This window comes from Momordica charantia (genome assembly GCF_013281855.1).
Source record: "Momordica charantia cultivar OHB3-1 chromosome 7 unlocalized genomic scaffold, Mcharantia_2.0 BLBB01000007.1, whole genome shotgun sequence".
In the NCBI taxonomy this organism is placed as follows: domain Eukaryota; kingdom Viridiplantae; phylum Streptophyta; class Magnoliopsida; order Cucurbitales; family Cucurbitaceae; genus Momordica; species Momordica charantia.
Window position 1 is genome coordinate 2,086,160 of NW_028275165.1, and position 17,377 is coordinate 2,103,536.

At 34.2% G+C, this 17,377-nt stretch overlaps 1 protein-coding gene across 6 annotated transcripts; it reads left to right on the forward strand.

Annotated features, from left to right (window-relative positions):
- The first annotated feature begins 2,489 nt into the window (after positions 1–2,489).
- Positions 2,490–17,377, forward strand: LOC111018549 (ARM repeat superfamily protein). 6 transcript variants are annotated; one of them, XM_022294671.2, is made up of 21 exons: positions 2,500–2,725; positions 2,855–2,961; positions 3,251–3,406; positions 3,756–3,830; positions 4,681–4,796; positions 5,239–5,353; positions 5,658–5,786; positions 7,743–7,790; positions 7,958–8,124; positions 8,224–8,420; positions 8,534–8,808; positions 9,684–9,833; positions 9,983–10,336; positions 10,442–10,591; positions 10,703–10,778; positions 11,269–11,396; positions 11,511–11,711; positions 13,016–13,156; positions 13,240–13,368; positions 16,548–16,754; positions 16,913–17,377. In XM_022294671.2, the coding sequence occupies exons 3-21, from the start codon at positions 3,272–3,274 to the stop codon at positions 17,069–17,071; spliced, it is 2,952 nt and encodes a 983-aa protein (XP_022150363.1). In that variant the 5' UTR covers positions 2,500–2,725; positions 2,855–2,961; positions 3,251–3,271; the 3' UTR covers positions 17,072–17,377. The 6 variants fall into 6 exon arrangements, with proteins under 6 accessions (XP_087982582.1, XP_022150363.1, XP_022150362.1 ...); XM_022294670.2 differs by having other exon boundaries at positions 2,501–2,725; positions 3,246–3,406; XM_088126455.1 differs by lacking the exon at positions 2,500–2,725 and having other exon boundaries at positions 2,843–2,961.

Genomic DNA, 17,377 nt, shown 5'->3' on the forward strand with positions numbered 1-17,377 from the left:
ATATCTCATATTTGGAGAAAATGTAATTTCAGGATCTGTGGAGATGTCTCTTGTCCAACTTTGGTTATTTTACATTTTACTCAAGGTGATGTTTACAATCATGTTACTACTTGGTTGGATAACACATTTGTTCTAGATCTTATAGACTATGTTTGAGAATTATCTATACTATATTAAAAATGGACAATCCTTGAAAAACATTTTCGGACTAATATGACCCTCACTCAATTTTTAAATTATTAGACATGCCACTACTAATTAATTTTAAAAATAAATTAATTATTTTATTCTTTTTTAAATATAGTAAATTAATTAGTTAATAATTACTATATGGAATATAAAAAGTTGGAATGCAAAACGCCTTTCTACAAAATTAAATTAGTTAATAATTAATATCAATAATATTAAATATATGGAATATAAAAGGTTTGGAATGCAAAACGTCTTTTATACAACTTTAAAAAATTCATTTAATTCAAATTTATAATGGAATTTCTAATGTTTCGTAACTTTTGACCATCTATTACTTTATAAATATGAGTTTTCTTCTACCATTTTGTTCACAAACACTTAGAGATCCATTTATTCTTCTTTTTAGCGTTCTAAATTCATTGTTGTCAAAAAGCTCTTCAATTTTCAAATATGTCTCAAGATGTTGGTGATATACTCAAGTTGGAAGGGAAACAGATGTTGGATCTATATCTCGAATCCTAGACTTGCTCTCGGAGAACTCTTCGATTTTCAAATACGTCTCAACATATTGGTGGTATATTCAAGTTGAAAGATTACATGTTGGATCTATATTTCAAATCTTAGGTTAGTGACATTACAATTCTACTTTGTAATATGAGTCTATAGCTAAGGTCTTAGTCTAATTGTTGCTATTGTTTTTTTTCCTTTTATAATTTGTGTATTCTTTTATTTTAAATGTTTGGTGAACTTATTGATCGTAATTACAAGTTTATGTTCATTTTTTTGAAAAAAAAAAACAATCATGTAAGTCAATACCTTACAAAACTTTTAATTAATTACAAATAGTAAATTAATTAATTAATCAATTCATTAGGTAAGCAATCTAAAAAAATTAGAATAAATTTTTTTTTTCTATTTCATTCCTAGGAACTCATGGACTTTTCAAATAATTAGTATAATTATAAATATAATTAGTAAAATAAATCTGCTTTTAGTGAGGTTGAAAACATATATAAAAAAAGGCTTAAATTACGTAAATTTTATTTTTCAAAAATTAAAAAATAAAAATATTTATATATTTTTAATTGTTATATCAAAAACAATGTCATTACAAATGTTGTAATGAGATAATGCAATGTACAATACCAAGATTTTGGAATGTATAATTAAATATTTACATAAATTCTTTGTATCTTAGCGTTCTAAATTCTTTGTATTTATTTACATAAATTAATTGTATAATTAAATATTTATATATGACAATATTTAATTGTACAATAGGAATGTTAAAAGGTTTATAATTTTTTTAGTTTCCTCCCACCACCGTAATTTCGCGTCTTCCATTCATTTACACTCATTATAAATAATAAAATATATTTAACGTAACTATAATATTTCTATAAATTTAAAGTCCATACTAATTTAGTTAAATAAATTATTTTTATAATAAATAAAATCATATTTTAATGCACGTGAAATGCTAGTTGTAATGCACTAGTTTACATAAATTGGTTGTTATTTTTCCGTTGACGTATGTTGTGTTTTTTATGTTGTTTGTCTGCTTTAATTATGTTGCTATCTTTTTTATTGGTTTTCGTATCAATATTATTGTCTAGTTTATTTGTTCCTTTTGTACGTTAATCTCAGAGATCTATTTTTTTTGTTTGCAATATACATAACCATTTAATATTACAGTTAATGTTTGACATTCACAACGATCACCTATTAAATTTTGAAATTAATAAGATCACTAAAAAAATGCAATATTTTTTGATTAGTGAGTTTTCCTTTTCTTTTTCACTTTCAAGTAGTATTCGATCAATTACATATTAATCAATGTTTGAGATCTTGAGATATGAGGTTATCGATAAAAAAGATTTGTCTAAGTTAGAAATGTGGAGTGGAGATTCGAACTCACGATCTCTTGGTTGGAGATATATGTCAATTACCGTTTAGAGAAAAAAATATTTGAACCTCTTACCTATAAAGAAGACACTAATATTTATTTATTATTATTATTAATAGGTGCTAATACCACTGAGTTGTTCCTGTGGGTAGAAGACACCAATATTTTACCATTCATGTTTACTAAAAATAAGTATTTAATAAAAGTTTGCAAATGAAAACAAAATGTAGCAAAGTTCTAGAATTTAAAATCTTTTTTCTTTTTTAAAAGTTTAAAAAAGAAGGAAAAAGAAAAGGAAAAAGAAAAAGGAAGAAAATAAAAGAAAAGAAAGGCATGTAGGTGAGTGAGAAGAGAGATTTACGTGGGTGTGTTTAGAAATCATCCTCTGTAAAAAGAAGTAGAGAGAGAGTACGATCCCTTAATTTCCGGAACCGTTGGGACTTTGTCATTTTCATATTAATTTTCTTCGAATTTTAATTCAATTTTTCCTTTTTTTTTTGTAATTTTTTCTCTCGCCATTATTGTTGTTTGGCAAGAGGGAAAATTGATAGATTATAGTACTACACGCCCGGGTTGGGGGGAAGATTTTGGATTTCTTTCTCTTCCTCCCCATTGCTTATTTTTCAGGTAATTTTTCCATTCGCAATTCAATTTTTTTCTAATTTTTCTTCAATTTCTATGAGCTCGTTGTCCATTTTGTGAATTTACCAATTCTGGGTTTTGAATTTTTTCTAATATTATTAGATTTTTCTTCAGGCTGCTATAGATCAGGGCCGCGGCAGCTTGATCGCAATTCCCAACAGAAGAGTTTGATTTCCTGTTGAAGATTACCCCTTCACTTGTTGGAGTTCTGCTTCAGTTTGGTAAGATCTCTCTCTCTGGTCCTTAGATTCTGTTCATTTCATTGTTGGGTTCTGAATTATGGACGAATTCGATTTAGAAGATTGAGGATGTTTGCAAGTTCATGATGATGCCTTGGATATGAGCTAAATTCTACTGACAGTATGCTGTGACTTTTGAACTTTTTTCTTATTTGGCTGCCTTGAACCAAACCTGTTCGTGGTTATTGGATAGCTTTATTTGTGTTTTACTGTGTTGCTTTTATATATTGGGTTTGATTTATGTAATTGTCTGTGTTGACTTTCAGAGCAGGTTTGAATTCGTTGGGCAAACATGGGGGTTATGTCCAGGCGGGTTGTTCCTGCCTGTGGTAGCCTCTGTTTCTTCTGCCCTTCTATGCGGGCAAGGTCAAGACAGCCTGTGAAACGATACAAGAAGATCCTTGCTGATATCTTTCCTCGTAATCAGGTGAGTTTCTGTAATGTGGCTCGATTGGAGTGTGTCTCCATGTGTAAAGTTGAAGTGTTTGTGTTAGTTTTTCCGGTTTTAGAACAATTTGGATTAAGGTAGGAGTTCTGGAATTATGAGTTAATAACCATGCTTTATGGAACTCTGGTAAATTCTATTCGTCGCTCTCTTACTCTATCGCTAACAACGAGTCAGTGACATTGACTTTGGCTATAACAAGTGTTTTCTTGAAATACATACGTGTTATTATGAAAAGATAGACATGTGATTTTCTTATTTCTTTTTTGCTATAGTCTACATTTGAACTTTTTATACGCCTACTTATTTATTTAGTAACTACGTCTGCTAGGGTGCTGAACCAAATGATAGAAAAATTTCTAAGCTCTGTGACTATGCTTCAAAGAACCCATTGCGTATTCCCAAGGTGAGTAATTTTTTTTCTCTTTTTTCACCTCTTATCATACTTGACATCTTCTGTCTTCTAGCAAAGGCTATTATAACTTCTAGATAAGTTGATCACAATTTCAATTTCTGAGTCTTTGAATGAGTTTTCCGGTAATGAAATACTTGTATGCTAACAAAACATGCATGCAGTTGTAGCAATAGGCTAGCCGCATACGGAAAACTGTTCTAGTCTGCTTTACTTGATGATGCGAGTAATATTGTTATAAGTTCAGCTCTAGTGCTAAAATCTTGGTGTTTTGGACTAAGACTGAATAATTATTATATCATCTGTCAATTTGATTGATTTGATTGCCCCTTAAGTTATGATATATGCTACTAGAGTCTTGGCACACTATGCTGGTAGAAGTTACTCTTCTTCCCCCAACAATTAGAGGTTTCTATAACAAGTGCATATCTCGGCTGTCTTATAGAATGTTTGGTTAGAAAAGAATAGAAGGATTTTTATGGGTATAGCAACATTTTTAAAGGAACTTTAGAATTTGGCATACTTTCATGTCCCTTTGAGCTTCCGTGTCTAAAATTCTTAGTGGTGGTCTTTTGTTTCCAACTCGTAACAGCTGGAGTTCATTCTTGTTATTTCCTTTAGAAAGTTCTGTTGCCTGCCTTTTGGCCTGTGTTTTAATTTTTATTAATGGACTTTTTGTGATGGAAATTTTATTTTCTCCTGACTCAACAGACACATAAACTTGTTAATTATATGTTCCAGATAAGTTCTGTCCCAATGCAGCCTTTATATTTTCAATTCTTATTTGGAGGACGTGGATTAGCTCCTCTTGTTGAGATCCTCTGTTTTTTTTTTGTCTGTGCAGATTACCGAACTCCTGGAGCAACGATGTTACAAATATTTACGGAATGAGAATTTTGGATCGGTGAAAGTTGTAATGTGTATATACAGAAAACTTCTAGTAATGTGCAAAGATCAGATGTAAGTTTGATTTACTAAATCCTGTTGGGATTTAACTGGAATCTTTCAGTTTGGGGTTCCACTTTATTTCCAATTTACCATAACAAATGTTAGCATCAGATAATTTTCTTTTCCAATTTACCATTACATATGTTGCCTCCAAGGGATTGCCGGTTTGTTAGGACTTGAGGTTTCTTGGTCATACTGACTTAGAGGTCTCAAGTTGAAACCTTCCGGTGAGTTTAATATCAAAAACCCTTGATGTCTTATGAGCTCAGTCTTTGGGCCGGGCGTGAGTGCCCCTGGGTACAGGGGAGCAAAGCTCCGACTCCCCGTGATCCAAAAGAAAATTTACCATTAGATATGTTGCATATCATGGCTTGAATTCAACATGTTGTTCTTTGATCTTTCAAGGAACCAGGTTTTATGCATGTCATTTACCTAAACACTTCAACTCTTGCAGGCCACTATTTGCTAGTAGCTTAATTGGGATTTCTAGAACTCTTTTAGAACAAACACGACATGATGATATGCAGATTCTTGGTTGCAATGTTCTTGTTGAGTTCATAAATAGCCAGGTACATGGAGAATAAAGATTAAAAGTTTCAATGTTTGGGTCATCTTGATATTATATTTTACATAAAAATTGTTATTATATGCTCTGCCTGCTAATAAGTAATAAATAATGCATTTGGGTGATCTTTTTGCATCCTGTGTATGAAAAAATTCTGCAAACAGGGTATTTACTTGTAACTTACTGATGTTGATTGGCTTTTGCATCCAAAAAGTCTGTTCTAAATCTTTTTAGATAAGACAGTCTCTTTTAATTTTCTGCCCCATCATTTAATGATTATATGACACTAACGTTTCCAAATAAAGTAGACAGATAGTACATATATGTTCAACTTAGAGGGCATTATTCCAAAACTTTGCCAATTGGCTCTAGAAGGTGGGAGTGATGATGAGGCACCTCATTTGCGGTCAGCTGGGCTCCAAACTCTAGCTTCTATGGTATTACTCTCATTCTCACTCTCTCTCTCTCCTGGTCTGATGCTAATATTGTAGATAATTGTAAATGCATTTATGTACTACTTTCTTTTCATCTTTCTGTTTTCCCATCTTCATCCATGGTTATACACTTTGCAATGGTCACAATATATTACTGCCGATATCCTCTTCTGTATTATTGACTAGTTACACTGCAAAAACCTTTTGCAATCATTTAGCAAATACGTTTTCTTTTAATATCTATTTATACATTATTTTATGTTTCGTCTTAGTGTATTGTCGTTGGATATCCTATACTTAATTGTTCTAGGAATTCATGTATCTTGTATTTGTTTTTTTTTTTGCTCAAAATCCCTTCTATCTAATAACATTAAGCAAAAATTGGGTTGCAAACATGCAAAGAAGTCACTTTTACCAGAAAAATATTTTTGGGTGAAAATAATATTAAAAAAAAGCACCGCATTATTTAGTCAGTTTTAACCGGATCTTTTGTTCTATAAATTCAGCTAATTCTGTCCTCCTTTGACATTTTTGAAAACTTTGTCATTTCAATGATCTGCCGGGATGTAACTGGGAAAAGTCACCTCCCTTCAGTTTTCATAACGTTATTTATTCACCTCTCCGTTCTCATCTTTTTCCCTCTTTCCTTGTCCTCCCTTGCCTCCCGAAAAAACACCTTCCCTGTTTGTTAGAAATATAATGTTCAATGATTTAATGTTTTTAAAATTTGATAACATATTTTATAATTATAACATTAAAATTGAGATTATCAAATTCGTAATGCAAATAATTATAATGGACTAGTTTTTGGGTAGCAAATATCTTTTATAAAGAAATTATATTTTTAAACTACACAGAGTGCAGTTTATTAAATTCAACTTTTTTGAGTATAGATCTATAATGGCCAACTTGCATAAGGAATTCCAATAACCTATGTGAAGTTTCTAAAGCATTTTGTATAATCTTTTGTGGCAAGGCTCTGAACAAGAGTAATCCCCACTCCCTGGGTCTCGGGCCTCGTGTATGAAAAAGAGTAAAATAATCTTTTAGAATAAAATTGAAGACATTGAGGCTATGTGGGCTATGAAATTAAGATAGGCTATTGCTTTTGAATGTATGGTCTTCAGATTATTTTTTGTCCTTTTTCCCCCTCCTTTTTTTTTCTTATTTACAATTGTCAGCTCTTTCCTCCTTTTGAGGTGTTGTTTTTAATAAGATCCTTTTGAGGTGTTTTATCCTCTTTATCAAGACCATCCATACCTATATTAATTAATAAAAGAGTTTTTTGAGTAAGAAACTTATATTTCATTGATGATATGAAATATACAAAAGGCCATGTAGGCTAGTTACAAAAACGCCTTCCAATTGATAGAAGAGTTTATTGCTGAAAAGGACCTCATGAAAAACATCATCATTTGGAGTTGCTTGTTATGTAAACTTGGTAAGGAAAAAGTACTACCCCTTCAGTTTGTCTTAACTATTTTTATTTCCTACATCTCATGTCAAATGTGGTGAGAAGACTAAATGTCTCCAGATCACCTTGTTCTTTTATTGTTACGAGAGTGTGGGTGTGTTCTTCACCTTTTTAGAAATATACCCTTCTTGGATTCTGCTTGTCTTATGAAATGTGATGGTTGAGATTGTTGGTATATCAATCTGTCTTGCATTCACCTTTCTAGAAATATTCCCTTCGTATTCGGTTTCTCTTAGAAGATGTGATAATAGATTGCTTGTCTATATATCAATTTGTCTTACATGTTCACCTTATTAGAACTATTATCTTCTTGGATTCTGATTATCTTATGAGACATGATGATTGAGATCGCTGGTGTATCAATTTGTTTTCTTTTTACTGTTTGATTCTTTTTTCCTTCTTTTTCTCTTCCCTGTCAATTTACTACATACATTTATTTACTTGGATAATTTTCTGATGATCTTTTTTTAAAATAATTTTTCTAGATATTGTTCATGGGCGAGCAATCTCACATCTCAATGGACTTTGACGAAGTGAGCTGTCTCTTAATCTTGTTGCTTTTTTTCCCTTCCTGAAAATACTAAGGGCACCTACAGTATTTGGCTCTTTTTTTGTTGTAAAATTCAAAGGTGGTTTCCTTTTGGTAAGCTATAGCTGGATTCATTGCTTATATAATTTTCTCTCACTTATCTCGAAATAGATTATATCAGTGGTTTTGGAGAACTATGCAACAGATGGACAATATTCTAGTTCAGAGACGCAGTGCGGTCAAGGAGAACATAAAGTAGAAAACCATAGCTCTTCCATGTTTGATGTTGAGAAAAGGGTTTCTTCATTTAACCAATTTAGCAATTTGCAAGCTTCAACGTAAGTTCTTCATAATTTTATTAATTTAATAGGTTCATTTATTATTTGTTCGGAAATGGTCTCTGGTCCCCTTTTTTACATCAACCACCATTTTCCCAGGGATGTTTCCAGGAGCCCTTCTTATTGGTCTAGAGTTTGCTTGTATAATATGGCTAAATTAGCAAAGGAAGCTACAACTGTCAGGCGTGTGTTTGAACCTCTGTTTCATCATTTCGATACTCAAGATCAATGGTCCTTAGAAAAAGGACTTGCCTGCTCTGCATTGACATTTATGCAATTGCTTTTGGATGAATCAGGTTATATTTGGATTTCTATTGCTGATATATGTTTCTTCTAGCAATTATTTTATTGTTCCACATTATTTGATTTTTCTTCTTCCTTTTTGGTGGAACTTTTTCCTTGATACCAGGAGACAACTCGCATCTCTTGTTTTCGATTCTTGTCAAGCACTTGGATCATAAAAGTATCGTAAAAAAACCTCAAATTCAAATAGATATCATCAACGTAACCACACAACTCGCTCAAAATGCTAAACTGCAAGCCTCAGTTACTATAATTGGGGCTATCACTGATTTGATAAAACACTTACGGAAGTGCCTTCTATGTTCATCTGAAGACACCGATAAATTGAATGCTGATCTTCAGTTGGCATTGGAAAACTGCATTTCTCGGCTCGCACAGAAGGTTTATTTTTCTTTCTTTGTGGCATTTATTCTGATGATTGGATGTGATTAAGTTTGGCAGGCAATGATGAAGTAAACCACAAAATTTGTCAACTTATGGCATAATACCTGCAGATCCTGCTGAAATGTCTAGCTATATGTTAGGTCTTTCATTCAAGTCTCTTCAGCCATCTAATGAATATGTGGTTTTTCATTTCTTGTCTGACTTATATACTGTACATGTATGTTAAAATTAACATGTTTTTAGATATCTTAGACCATGAATTCGTAAGATATTTCATAAGAATATATAAAAATAACAATGGAATTTAAGACTTGTATGCATATCAAACACCACGATTATTTTCCCTCTTGCTATGCACTCACGTAATAATGGATATTTTTCACATCCCTTTTGCATTCTGATTTTGGCAGCAGCTGCTATTCAAATTTTTATCGCCATATGGTCATTGCTTAACTACCCTTTTGTCTCAGAACTTCTGGCAGGCCATATGCTATCCTAGTACAATGTTTTTATATCTAATTCAAAATCTTATGAAAGTTGCTTTATGGCTACAGACCTGAGACAATCTGGCATAAGTTATCCCTTGAATGTTGGTTCTCTGTATGACTTCCATTTTCTAAATTTGAATGGTGTCTGGTAACCAAATTATTTTCTTTGTTTTACTTTCAATTCTTGGATTTGCTCTGGTTGCGCACTTGAGTATTTATTTGTTAATATTTTCCTCTTTCCTTGTATTTGTAAAATCTGCCAATAGAAATTTCGAACGTTACTAAAATACTGTAGGAAATAGCTTGTCCTCCTCCTTATTTCATGCTTGAGGGAATATGGTTGTTGCTGCATTGTTGCACACTAAATCTATTTGAAACCAACAGGTAGGAGATGCAGGACCCATACTCGATATGTTAGCTGTGGTGCTGGAGAATATTTCGATTAATAATATCTCAGCTCGAGCAACAATCTCGGCTATTTATCAGACTGCCATGACTGTGGCTTCAATTCCTAATGTTACATATCACAAGAAGGCAAGAACATTCATTTGGATGGAACCATACTGATGAATTTTTTTAATCGTTTTTTGAGATGGGAGAGGAGACGTGCATTTGATCCTGTATTAGGATATCAATATCTTGTGAAACCTAAATCTTAGGTATATCATTATTTTCTTTTACAGGCTTTTCCTGATGCTCTATTTCACCAGCTGCTTTTAGCCATGGCTCACCCTGACCAAGAGACTCGAGTTGGGGCGCATGATATTTTCTCTATAGTGCTTATGCCATCCATTAAGTGTCCTCCTAGGATGGAATCCTCAGAAACTGTTGCATGGTTACCATTTGGCAGTGCAACACAGAAATTGAATGGTGGAGGTTTCTCCTTTCAAGACGAAGACAAACATGCATCAGAACACATAAATGGTCCGAGGGAGGAAGAAAGTCAAGCAGCAGACTTAATTACCAAAAAACCTGCGAGTCATCCATCTAGACGGGAATCCTCCAGCTTCAACCATAGTTTCACCGAGGGAGAAACAGTATGAAGTTCTAAACGTGTATCCTACGATATTACACTACCGATCAATTTCTCATAAAGTATTAATTGGTCTGAAAACTGAAGTCATTTGTTTTAAAATTTCCAGGAGTTGACTTCCCTCCGTTTAAGCAGTCACCAAGTGAGTCTCCTGCTCTCATCAATCTGGGTTCAAGCTACATCTTTGGATAATACTCCTGCAAATTTTGAGGCTATGGCCCACACTTTTAGCATTGCTTTGCTCTTTACCCGGTCTAAGGTGAATTATTTCGTAAATTTATTTGATAATTCAGTTTGTCTGGAGTATTACGAGTTTACTCTTAAATGCTGATCTAAAAAAAGAATTGCTAAGCTGTAGTGATATTAACAGACTTCAAGTCACATGGCTCTGGTACGGTGTTTTCAGCTGGCATTCTCCCTTCGTAGCATTGCCATGGATCAAGAAGGTAAACTGAGATCATTTTGTAATTAGAAAACTCTGCATTATGTGGGAAAAAGGCAGCCTTTAGATTAATGTGCCTGCCTATGTTTGTGAATTTCGCAGTTCCATTTGTGTGCTACAGTACGTGATTATATTAATCAATTTGAAGCTAAGCGAGGTTCTTAAATTTGAACATTAGGAATTCGTCACTTATGTCACTGATAATATAATATGATAACTGTTTATAGTCTGCTTTTTCTCTTGAATCTTGAGACCATAAAATTTCTATATTATATTCAATTCACAGTGTTTCTGATGAAAAGAATTCTTTTTACATTTTAAGTGCTTTGTCATATTTTCCACTATTTCCACATATAATTGTTAAATCGGTAATACAGACTTGTCTGATTGGAAGGAAGTATTTTATCTTTACAGAGTTATTTGTTGATTTGAAAGACTGGCAGTTTCCTCTTGCTAAAAGAGTATTAACAGATCTTTCTGTTTGCCAATTGAAGGAGGTTTACTGCCCTCTCGCAGAAGGTCAATCTTCTCTCTGGCATCATTTATGCTTCTATTTTCAGCCCGGGCCGGGGATCTGCCAGAATTAATTCCCATCATTAAGACATCATTAGCTGATAAAATGGTTAGCTTTTGAACCGGTCAAATACATTCAGGCCACTTTCTCTTGTGCTTTGATTATACTATTTTCTGCAGCATACGTGCTAAAATTATCACGTTGGACTTCTGATTCTGACAGGTTGATCCTTACCTTCAGTTGGTTGACGATACCAGGCTGCAGGCTGTTCGAGTAAAGTTCGAAAAGGATAGCGTGCCATTCGGGTCAGAAGAAGATGAAGTTGCTGCTGTGAAGTTTCTAGCAATACTTGAACTAGATGAACAGCAGTTGAAGGGAACTGTGGTCTCACACTTCATGATTAAATATTCCAAACTCTCAGAGGTCTGATTCTCATGCACTTGAGCTTATTTTACCTTTTCCAAATGCATTTTTATTTTCTTTCTTTTTCTCCATGAGAAACAGAACTTTCTTAAGAATATCAAAGCTCTACAGGGGCCACTGGAGAGTGGCCAAAAAACTTCACGAAATAACTAAAGAACTCCATGAGCAATAATTCAGAAAGAGAGGCATCACGGAAAGAGGTGGGAGTCAAAGCCTAAAGTGAGACCCTGAAATGCCTCTTTCGATTTAAGTTGAAGATCTTATGAGTTATAATTATGAAAATGAATGGAGCCTACAGAATATTGATCAGAGTTTTTAGACTTGTAATGATGGTGCTTGGTCGAGGAGTATATATATATATTTTTTTTGGGATAAGAAATTGATGTATCAACACAAGAAGAAAAGAACAGGGCAGGGATAAGAAGACCCCTCCCGGAAAATCAGAACGTTTAGACCTTCCAATCTTTAAGGAGCAAGATAAGTTGTAATTACAAAAGAATTTCTTGTCTTTCAAGCACCACAAATAAGTAGTAAGTTGTACACCAATTCTAAAAGAACAAAAAGTAGAAGAAACTCCTTCAAAAACTCTATTGTTTCTTCCCTTCTAAATGTTCCAAAGGAAGGCTCTTGGAGCACACTTCCATAATGTCTTCGCTATGCCTTTTGACGACCAACCATTTAATACCTCAAGCATCCATGTCTCAATCGATTTAGGAAAGCAGCAGGAGCGTACATTCTTTTTAAGATAAGAAACAAGGTAGCACCTTAAATAAATATAAGTTACATAAAATATGAGGGGAGATAGGAATCTCAGCCGAACTAAGGGAACTCAAATGAAAAAAAATTCAAATTCAAATTAATAATTGAATTTAAGGGAACTCAAATGAAAAATTTTCAAATCCAAATTAATAATTGAATTTAGTTACACAAAATCGAAGCCAGAACGGATATATTTTGATTTAAGACGACAAATTGGAGAGATCTTACCAAAAAAATTTAGAAAGACACTCCACGAGGAAGCAACGGAATAGTCTCCCAAAATCTCCCTTTCTAGTTTTCCTTTAATTTTTAGTATCGAAAGATTGTGTGTACAAAAAGTTAGATTGTAAATCTTACCCCTCCATGTGAAAATTTCTTGCTTCCCCCTTTTGCCTTGATCCTTTAAATATGGGTGGTCACAACATTTGGAGGATCAAAATCTAGATTTTGCAAGGAAAACTCCAACACTCTTATTTTTTTTAAAATGTTGGTTTTTAATCTAAACTTTTTCAAATATTGTGTTAACGATCTTTATTTTCCTTTAGGATGAGCTATCAAGTATCAATGAGCAGCTCTTACATGGGTTTTTGCCTGATGAGGCATATCCATTAGGAGCTCCATTATTTATGGACACGCCACATCCATGTTCTCCGCTTGCTAAGCTGGCATTTCCAGATTTTGATGAGGTGAGACCTGTTTAGGTTGTCTCTTAGTTGCCATTACCCCTTAAAAGAATTAACAGTAGAACCATGGTATGTGTTTCTTTCAGGATATGCCTCCAACTGCTTTGACAGATGATGAAGCCTTCCTTGAGCCTAGTGGAAGCCAGTCTGATCGTAAAACGTCACTTTCCATCAGTAACCTCGACATTTTAAGCGTTAATCAGCTTTTGGAATCGGTAAGACAGACATTTCATGGTGCTCCAGTCTTCTAATTCTTTCGTTGTAGTTCTAACTGCCTGAACTTTTCTAATTTGCAATTATGGAATTTTTCACAGCATTGGGACCATAGTTAACGCTTTATTATTTCCAATTATGCCTACTTCCTAGTTCTGCAATGTTCTCAGGATTGAGAATTAGTATACATCTACTTACTGCCAACATGCATTTTATCGTAATTTATTTATTTGCTGAGATGTAGGACGTATTATTATTACTCTTAACCCCAATTATTTTGTCTTTTGTTGAAGATTTAGTGACAATAGTACATAATTCATTGTTCCTATAATATTCTGATCTGAAAATAAGAATACAACAAGCAAGTGTCGGTATCGGATAGAAAGTAGTAGTTACCAGAACTTTTAGCCAGGGAACTCCAAGATGATGCAACACAACAATGTTTTAGCTACCTAAGTGGGATTCTAATGTATTACTTCTCTTTTTAAAGCCCCGCGGCTATTTTTATGGCTTTAAGTGGGATTCTAACTTATTACTTCTCTTTTTTAGAGCCCCTATGGCTATTTGTAAGGGTTTGGATAAAATAATGAGAGATTTCCTGTGGGAGGTGTGGGAGGTGGTGGATTAGGGGGGTGGAGCTCACTTAGTTGGAAGATTGTTTCCAAGCCATTAGAGGCAGGAGGTCTGGGATTGGGAACTTGAGACACATAAATGATGCGTTTTTGGCTAAATGGTTGTGGCGGTTCTTCCAAGAACCTAGTGCTTTGTGGTATAGGAGAGGATTATCGTGAGTAAGTACAGGCCACATCCCTTTGATTGGGTCTCAGATTGAGGGCTTAAGGTTGGCACTAATAACCCTTAGAAGGCTATTCCCTTAGATTTTCCTTTCTTCTCCCAATTTTTGTCTTGTGTGGTTGGGGATGGTCATGACACTTATTTCTGGGAGGACCTTTGGGTGGGAGAAAAGCGTCTTTGTTCTTTATTTCCTCGTCTTTTTCTCTTATCGGATGGGTGGTTGCATTCGGTCGCCTCGGTGCTGGGTTCTAGGGTAGAAATATATTGAAATATAAAAAGGTATAAGAACTACAATAACTACCAAGTAATTCGAGGTACTTTGACCCTCCCTCCTATTGAGTATTCTTACTCAAGCCTAAACCATACTCACTAACTGCCTACCCTCATCCTTACTGTATTTATAACCAAGCCCCCATCCTAATTACTAATATACCTTTAATAACTTAATAATATCCCTAATTTTACCCTAAGGGCCATTCTTATCGGTTGTCTATTTCCTTAGGCCTCAATCGGTCATTGCCTGACAAAGAATCTCGAGAGGCGGCTGAGTTGCTCTATCTGCTCTCTGATGCTCATTTCTTTCGTGATAGGAAGGATTTTCGTGTTTGGTCCCTAGTCTCTCTAGGGGTTTCTCTTGTAGTTCATTTTTTTAGATTTTGTGCTCGGATTCTCCCCCCGCTGCCTCAAGGTTTGCCACGCCTTCGAAAGTGAAAGTTCCAAAGAAGATTAAGTTTTTCGTTTGGCAGGTCTTACTTGGGAAAGTCAACACCCTGGATCGAATTCTGAGGCGTTCTTCTTCCTGTTTGGGGCCGCAATGTTGTCTTCTTTGCAAGTAGGATTCAGAGGATCTCGATCACACCTATGGCATTGTCAGTTTTTCCAGGATATTTTGGGCCGGTTCTTTGAGATCTTCGAGATTTATTGGGTTTGTCACAGAGATTGGGGGGCTATGGTGGAGGAAGTGATTTTGTTTCCTCCAGGCTTGTTTCTTTATGATTTTGTGGGGATTTTGTTGGAGAGAAACAACAGAATCTTTAAGGGAGTGGAGAGAGATAGGGAGTCCGTTTGGGATCTCATTAGATTGGTCTCTTTATGGGGTTCTGTTTCTAAGTTGTTTTGTAATTATCAATTAGGTTCTATTATTTTGGATCAAAAGCCCTACCTAAAGAAAGGGCTCCTCCTTCTAGGCTTTTGTTTTTGTATGTCCTTGTATATGTTTTATGTTTTCATTTGTCTCAATGAAAAGTTCGGTTTCTTATAAAAAAGAAAAAAACAAAAACAAAACAAACAGGGCATTAAGGTTGGAAAATTGTAGGGATTGCTGAGTCTTGAAGCGAAAAAAGAAAAAAGACATGAGGCAAAATTGATGCCTGATAAAATGACATAACCAAAATAAAAATTTTCGAATAGAGCCTCCCAAAAGAAATGAACTGCAAAAAGAAGCTTCAGGAACCTTGAACAACAATAACATTGTCGATGACATCTTTATCATCTGGAAACAACTCTTTAAACTTCTGTAAATATTTGGCCCAAATAATTTTAATACCTTGAGCAAGCTCTCTTTCACGCTCAGCTTAAATCTCCATCTTTCTTATAGAGTGTGCTTAAAAAAAAAAGATATTGTGAAGTGACATATTTCATTTGGTTGATGGTAAATTTTGAAATGCCAATACCAGAGGCCTTTGGGTGCTAATAATTTGAAAATAAATAGTTTCAATATGAAGTATTTAAAAGACACAAATCTCTTGCTTAGTGCACCATTTTTTGGGGTAAGAAAGAAATGTGTAGATGAACAAAATTTACAAGAGAGGGATGGATAAGTATGACTTTTTGAAGGTTAAAAGGTGCTTTCTATTAACCCATTAAAAGCACTTCTAAAATTTTTGTAGTCTTTTCGCTAGATTATCAAAAGTACTTTTGAAAAGTATGAAAATATTAAGGGTGTGTTTGAGAGTGATGGTAGAATTAGTGATTTTGAAAAAAGAGATTAAGTATAATTGATTTTCCAAAATCAAGTGATACCTTAAAAATTAATTTAAAGTGATTTTAAGTTTTCCTAAAATCAATTTTCTAATTTGTCAGATATGATCAATGGAAGTGAAGTGATTTTGACAATGGTAAAAGTGATTTTGGCTCCAAACACACCATAAAAGACATAAACATAAAGTGCTTTCAGGAGAAGTAATTCAAATGCATAGCGATGTATAAATCTAGGAAGTTAGGATAATAGGAGATTTGCATAATTTTGAGGAATCAGTCTAGTGTGTATTGTGAGGGAGAGATAACCCTCTCGAAATGCTCATTTTATCTATTTGATACTGCAATATAATTTTAGAGTTAGTTTTCTTCAAATCAGGATCCAAACATATGTCTGTACTATTTACAGGTGCTTGAAACAGCCCGACAAGTTGCAAGCTTCCCGGTCTCTTCTGCACCCGTTCCTTACGACCAAATGAAAAGTCAATGCGAGGCCCTCGTAACTTGCAAACAGCAGAAAATGTCAGTGCTTCATAGTTTCAAGCAGGAACAGGAAGAGAGTGCAATAGTCCTCTCCAGTGAAATTGAAACTTTATATCCCCCCTTACCCGTCAGTGTAAGTAATATCGATTTTTTCCGACCTCCAAAGAGAGCATTAGCTCTCCCATATAGACTCTGCTGGCCTTAGAATCTAACTGCACGAGTCCCTATTCTTTATATCATATCATCAAACCAGGAAACGCTACTAACACTTTTTCGGCATTATCGTTTCAGAATATGGAAATCGTTCCAGGGGATGTTAAGTATTGTACCAAGGAGACAGCCAAAGGACAGGATCAGCCTCTTCTTTGTTCACATGAATATGGGCGCTATTCTTTAAGATTACCACCTTCAAGTCCATATGACAAGTTCTTAAAAGCTGCTGGATGCTAGAACTTAGCTGTAACTTACATGTTTAAAAGCCAATAGTTTGTATTTCACGATTACGCCGCATTGGTATTCCACTTTCTATTTATTCATTCTTCATATTAAATTGTCGATCGGTTTTAGTTTGCTATACAGATGATGTTTTTTGGAATGTACGTGACAAGTATCGGAGTGACTTCAGCAAGAATTAGATGGTTAGACTTGGAAAGCTTTGTTCATTTCCAAAGTAATGCATATTTTTCTGAATTGGAAATCCTCATTTGTTGGGAGAAAATTGTGTATTTGTGATTTATATGCATGTTTATTTGTACA

Coding starts and splice junctions, on each gene's coding strand:
- LOC111018549 (XM_022294671.2), top strand. CDS start 3,272: ATGGGGGTTATGTCCAGGCGGGTTGTTCCTGCCTGTGGTAGCCTCTGT. Junction 3,407..3,755: donor ATATCTTTCCTCGTAATCAG/GTGAGTTTCTGT, acceptor TACGTCTGCTAG/GGTGCTGAACCAAATGATAG. Junction 4,797..5,238: donor GTAATGTGCAAAGATCAGAT/GTAAGTTTGATT, acceptor CAACTCTTGCAG/GCCACTATTTGCTAGTAGCT.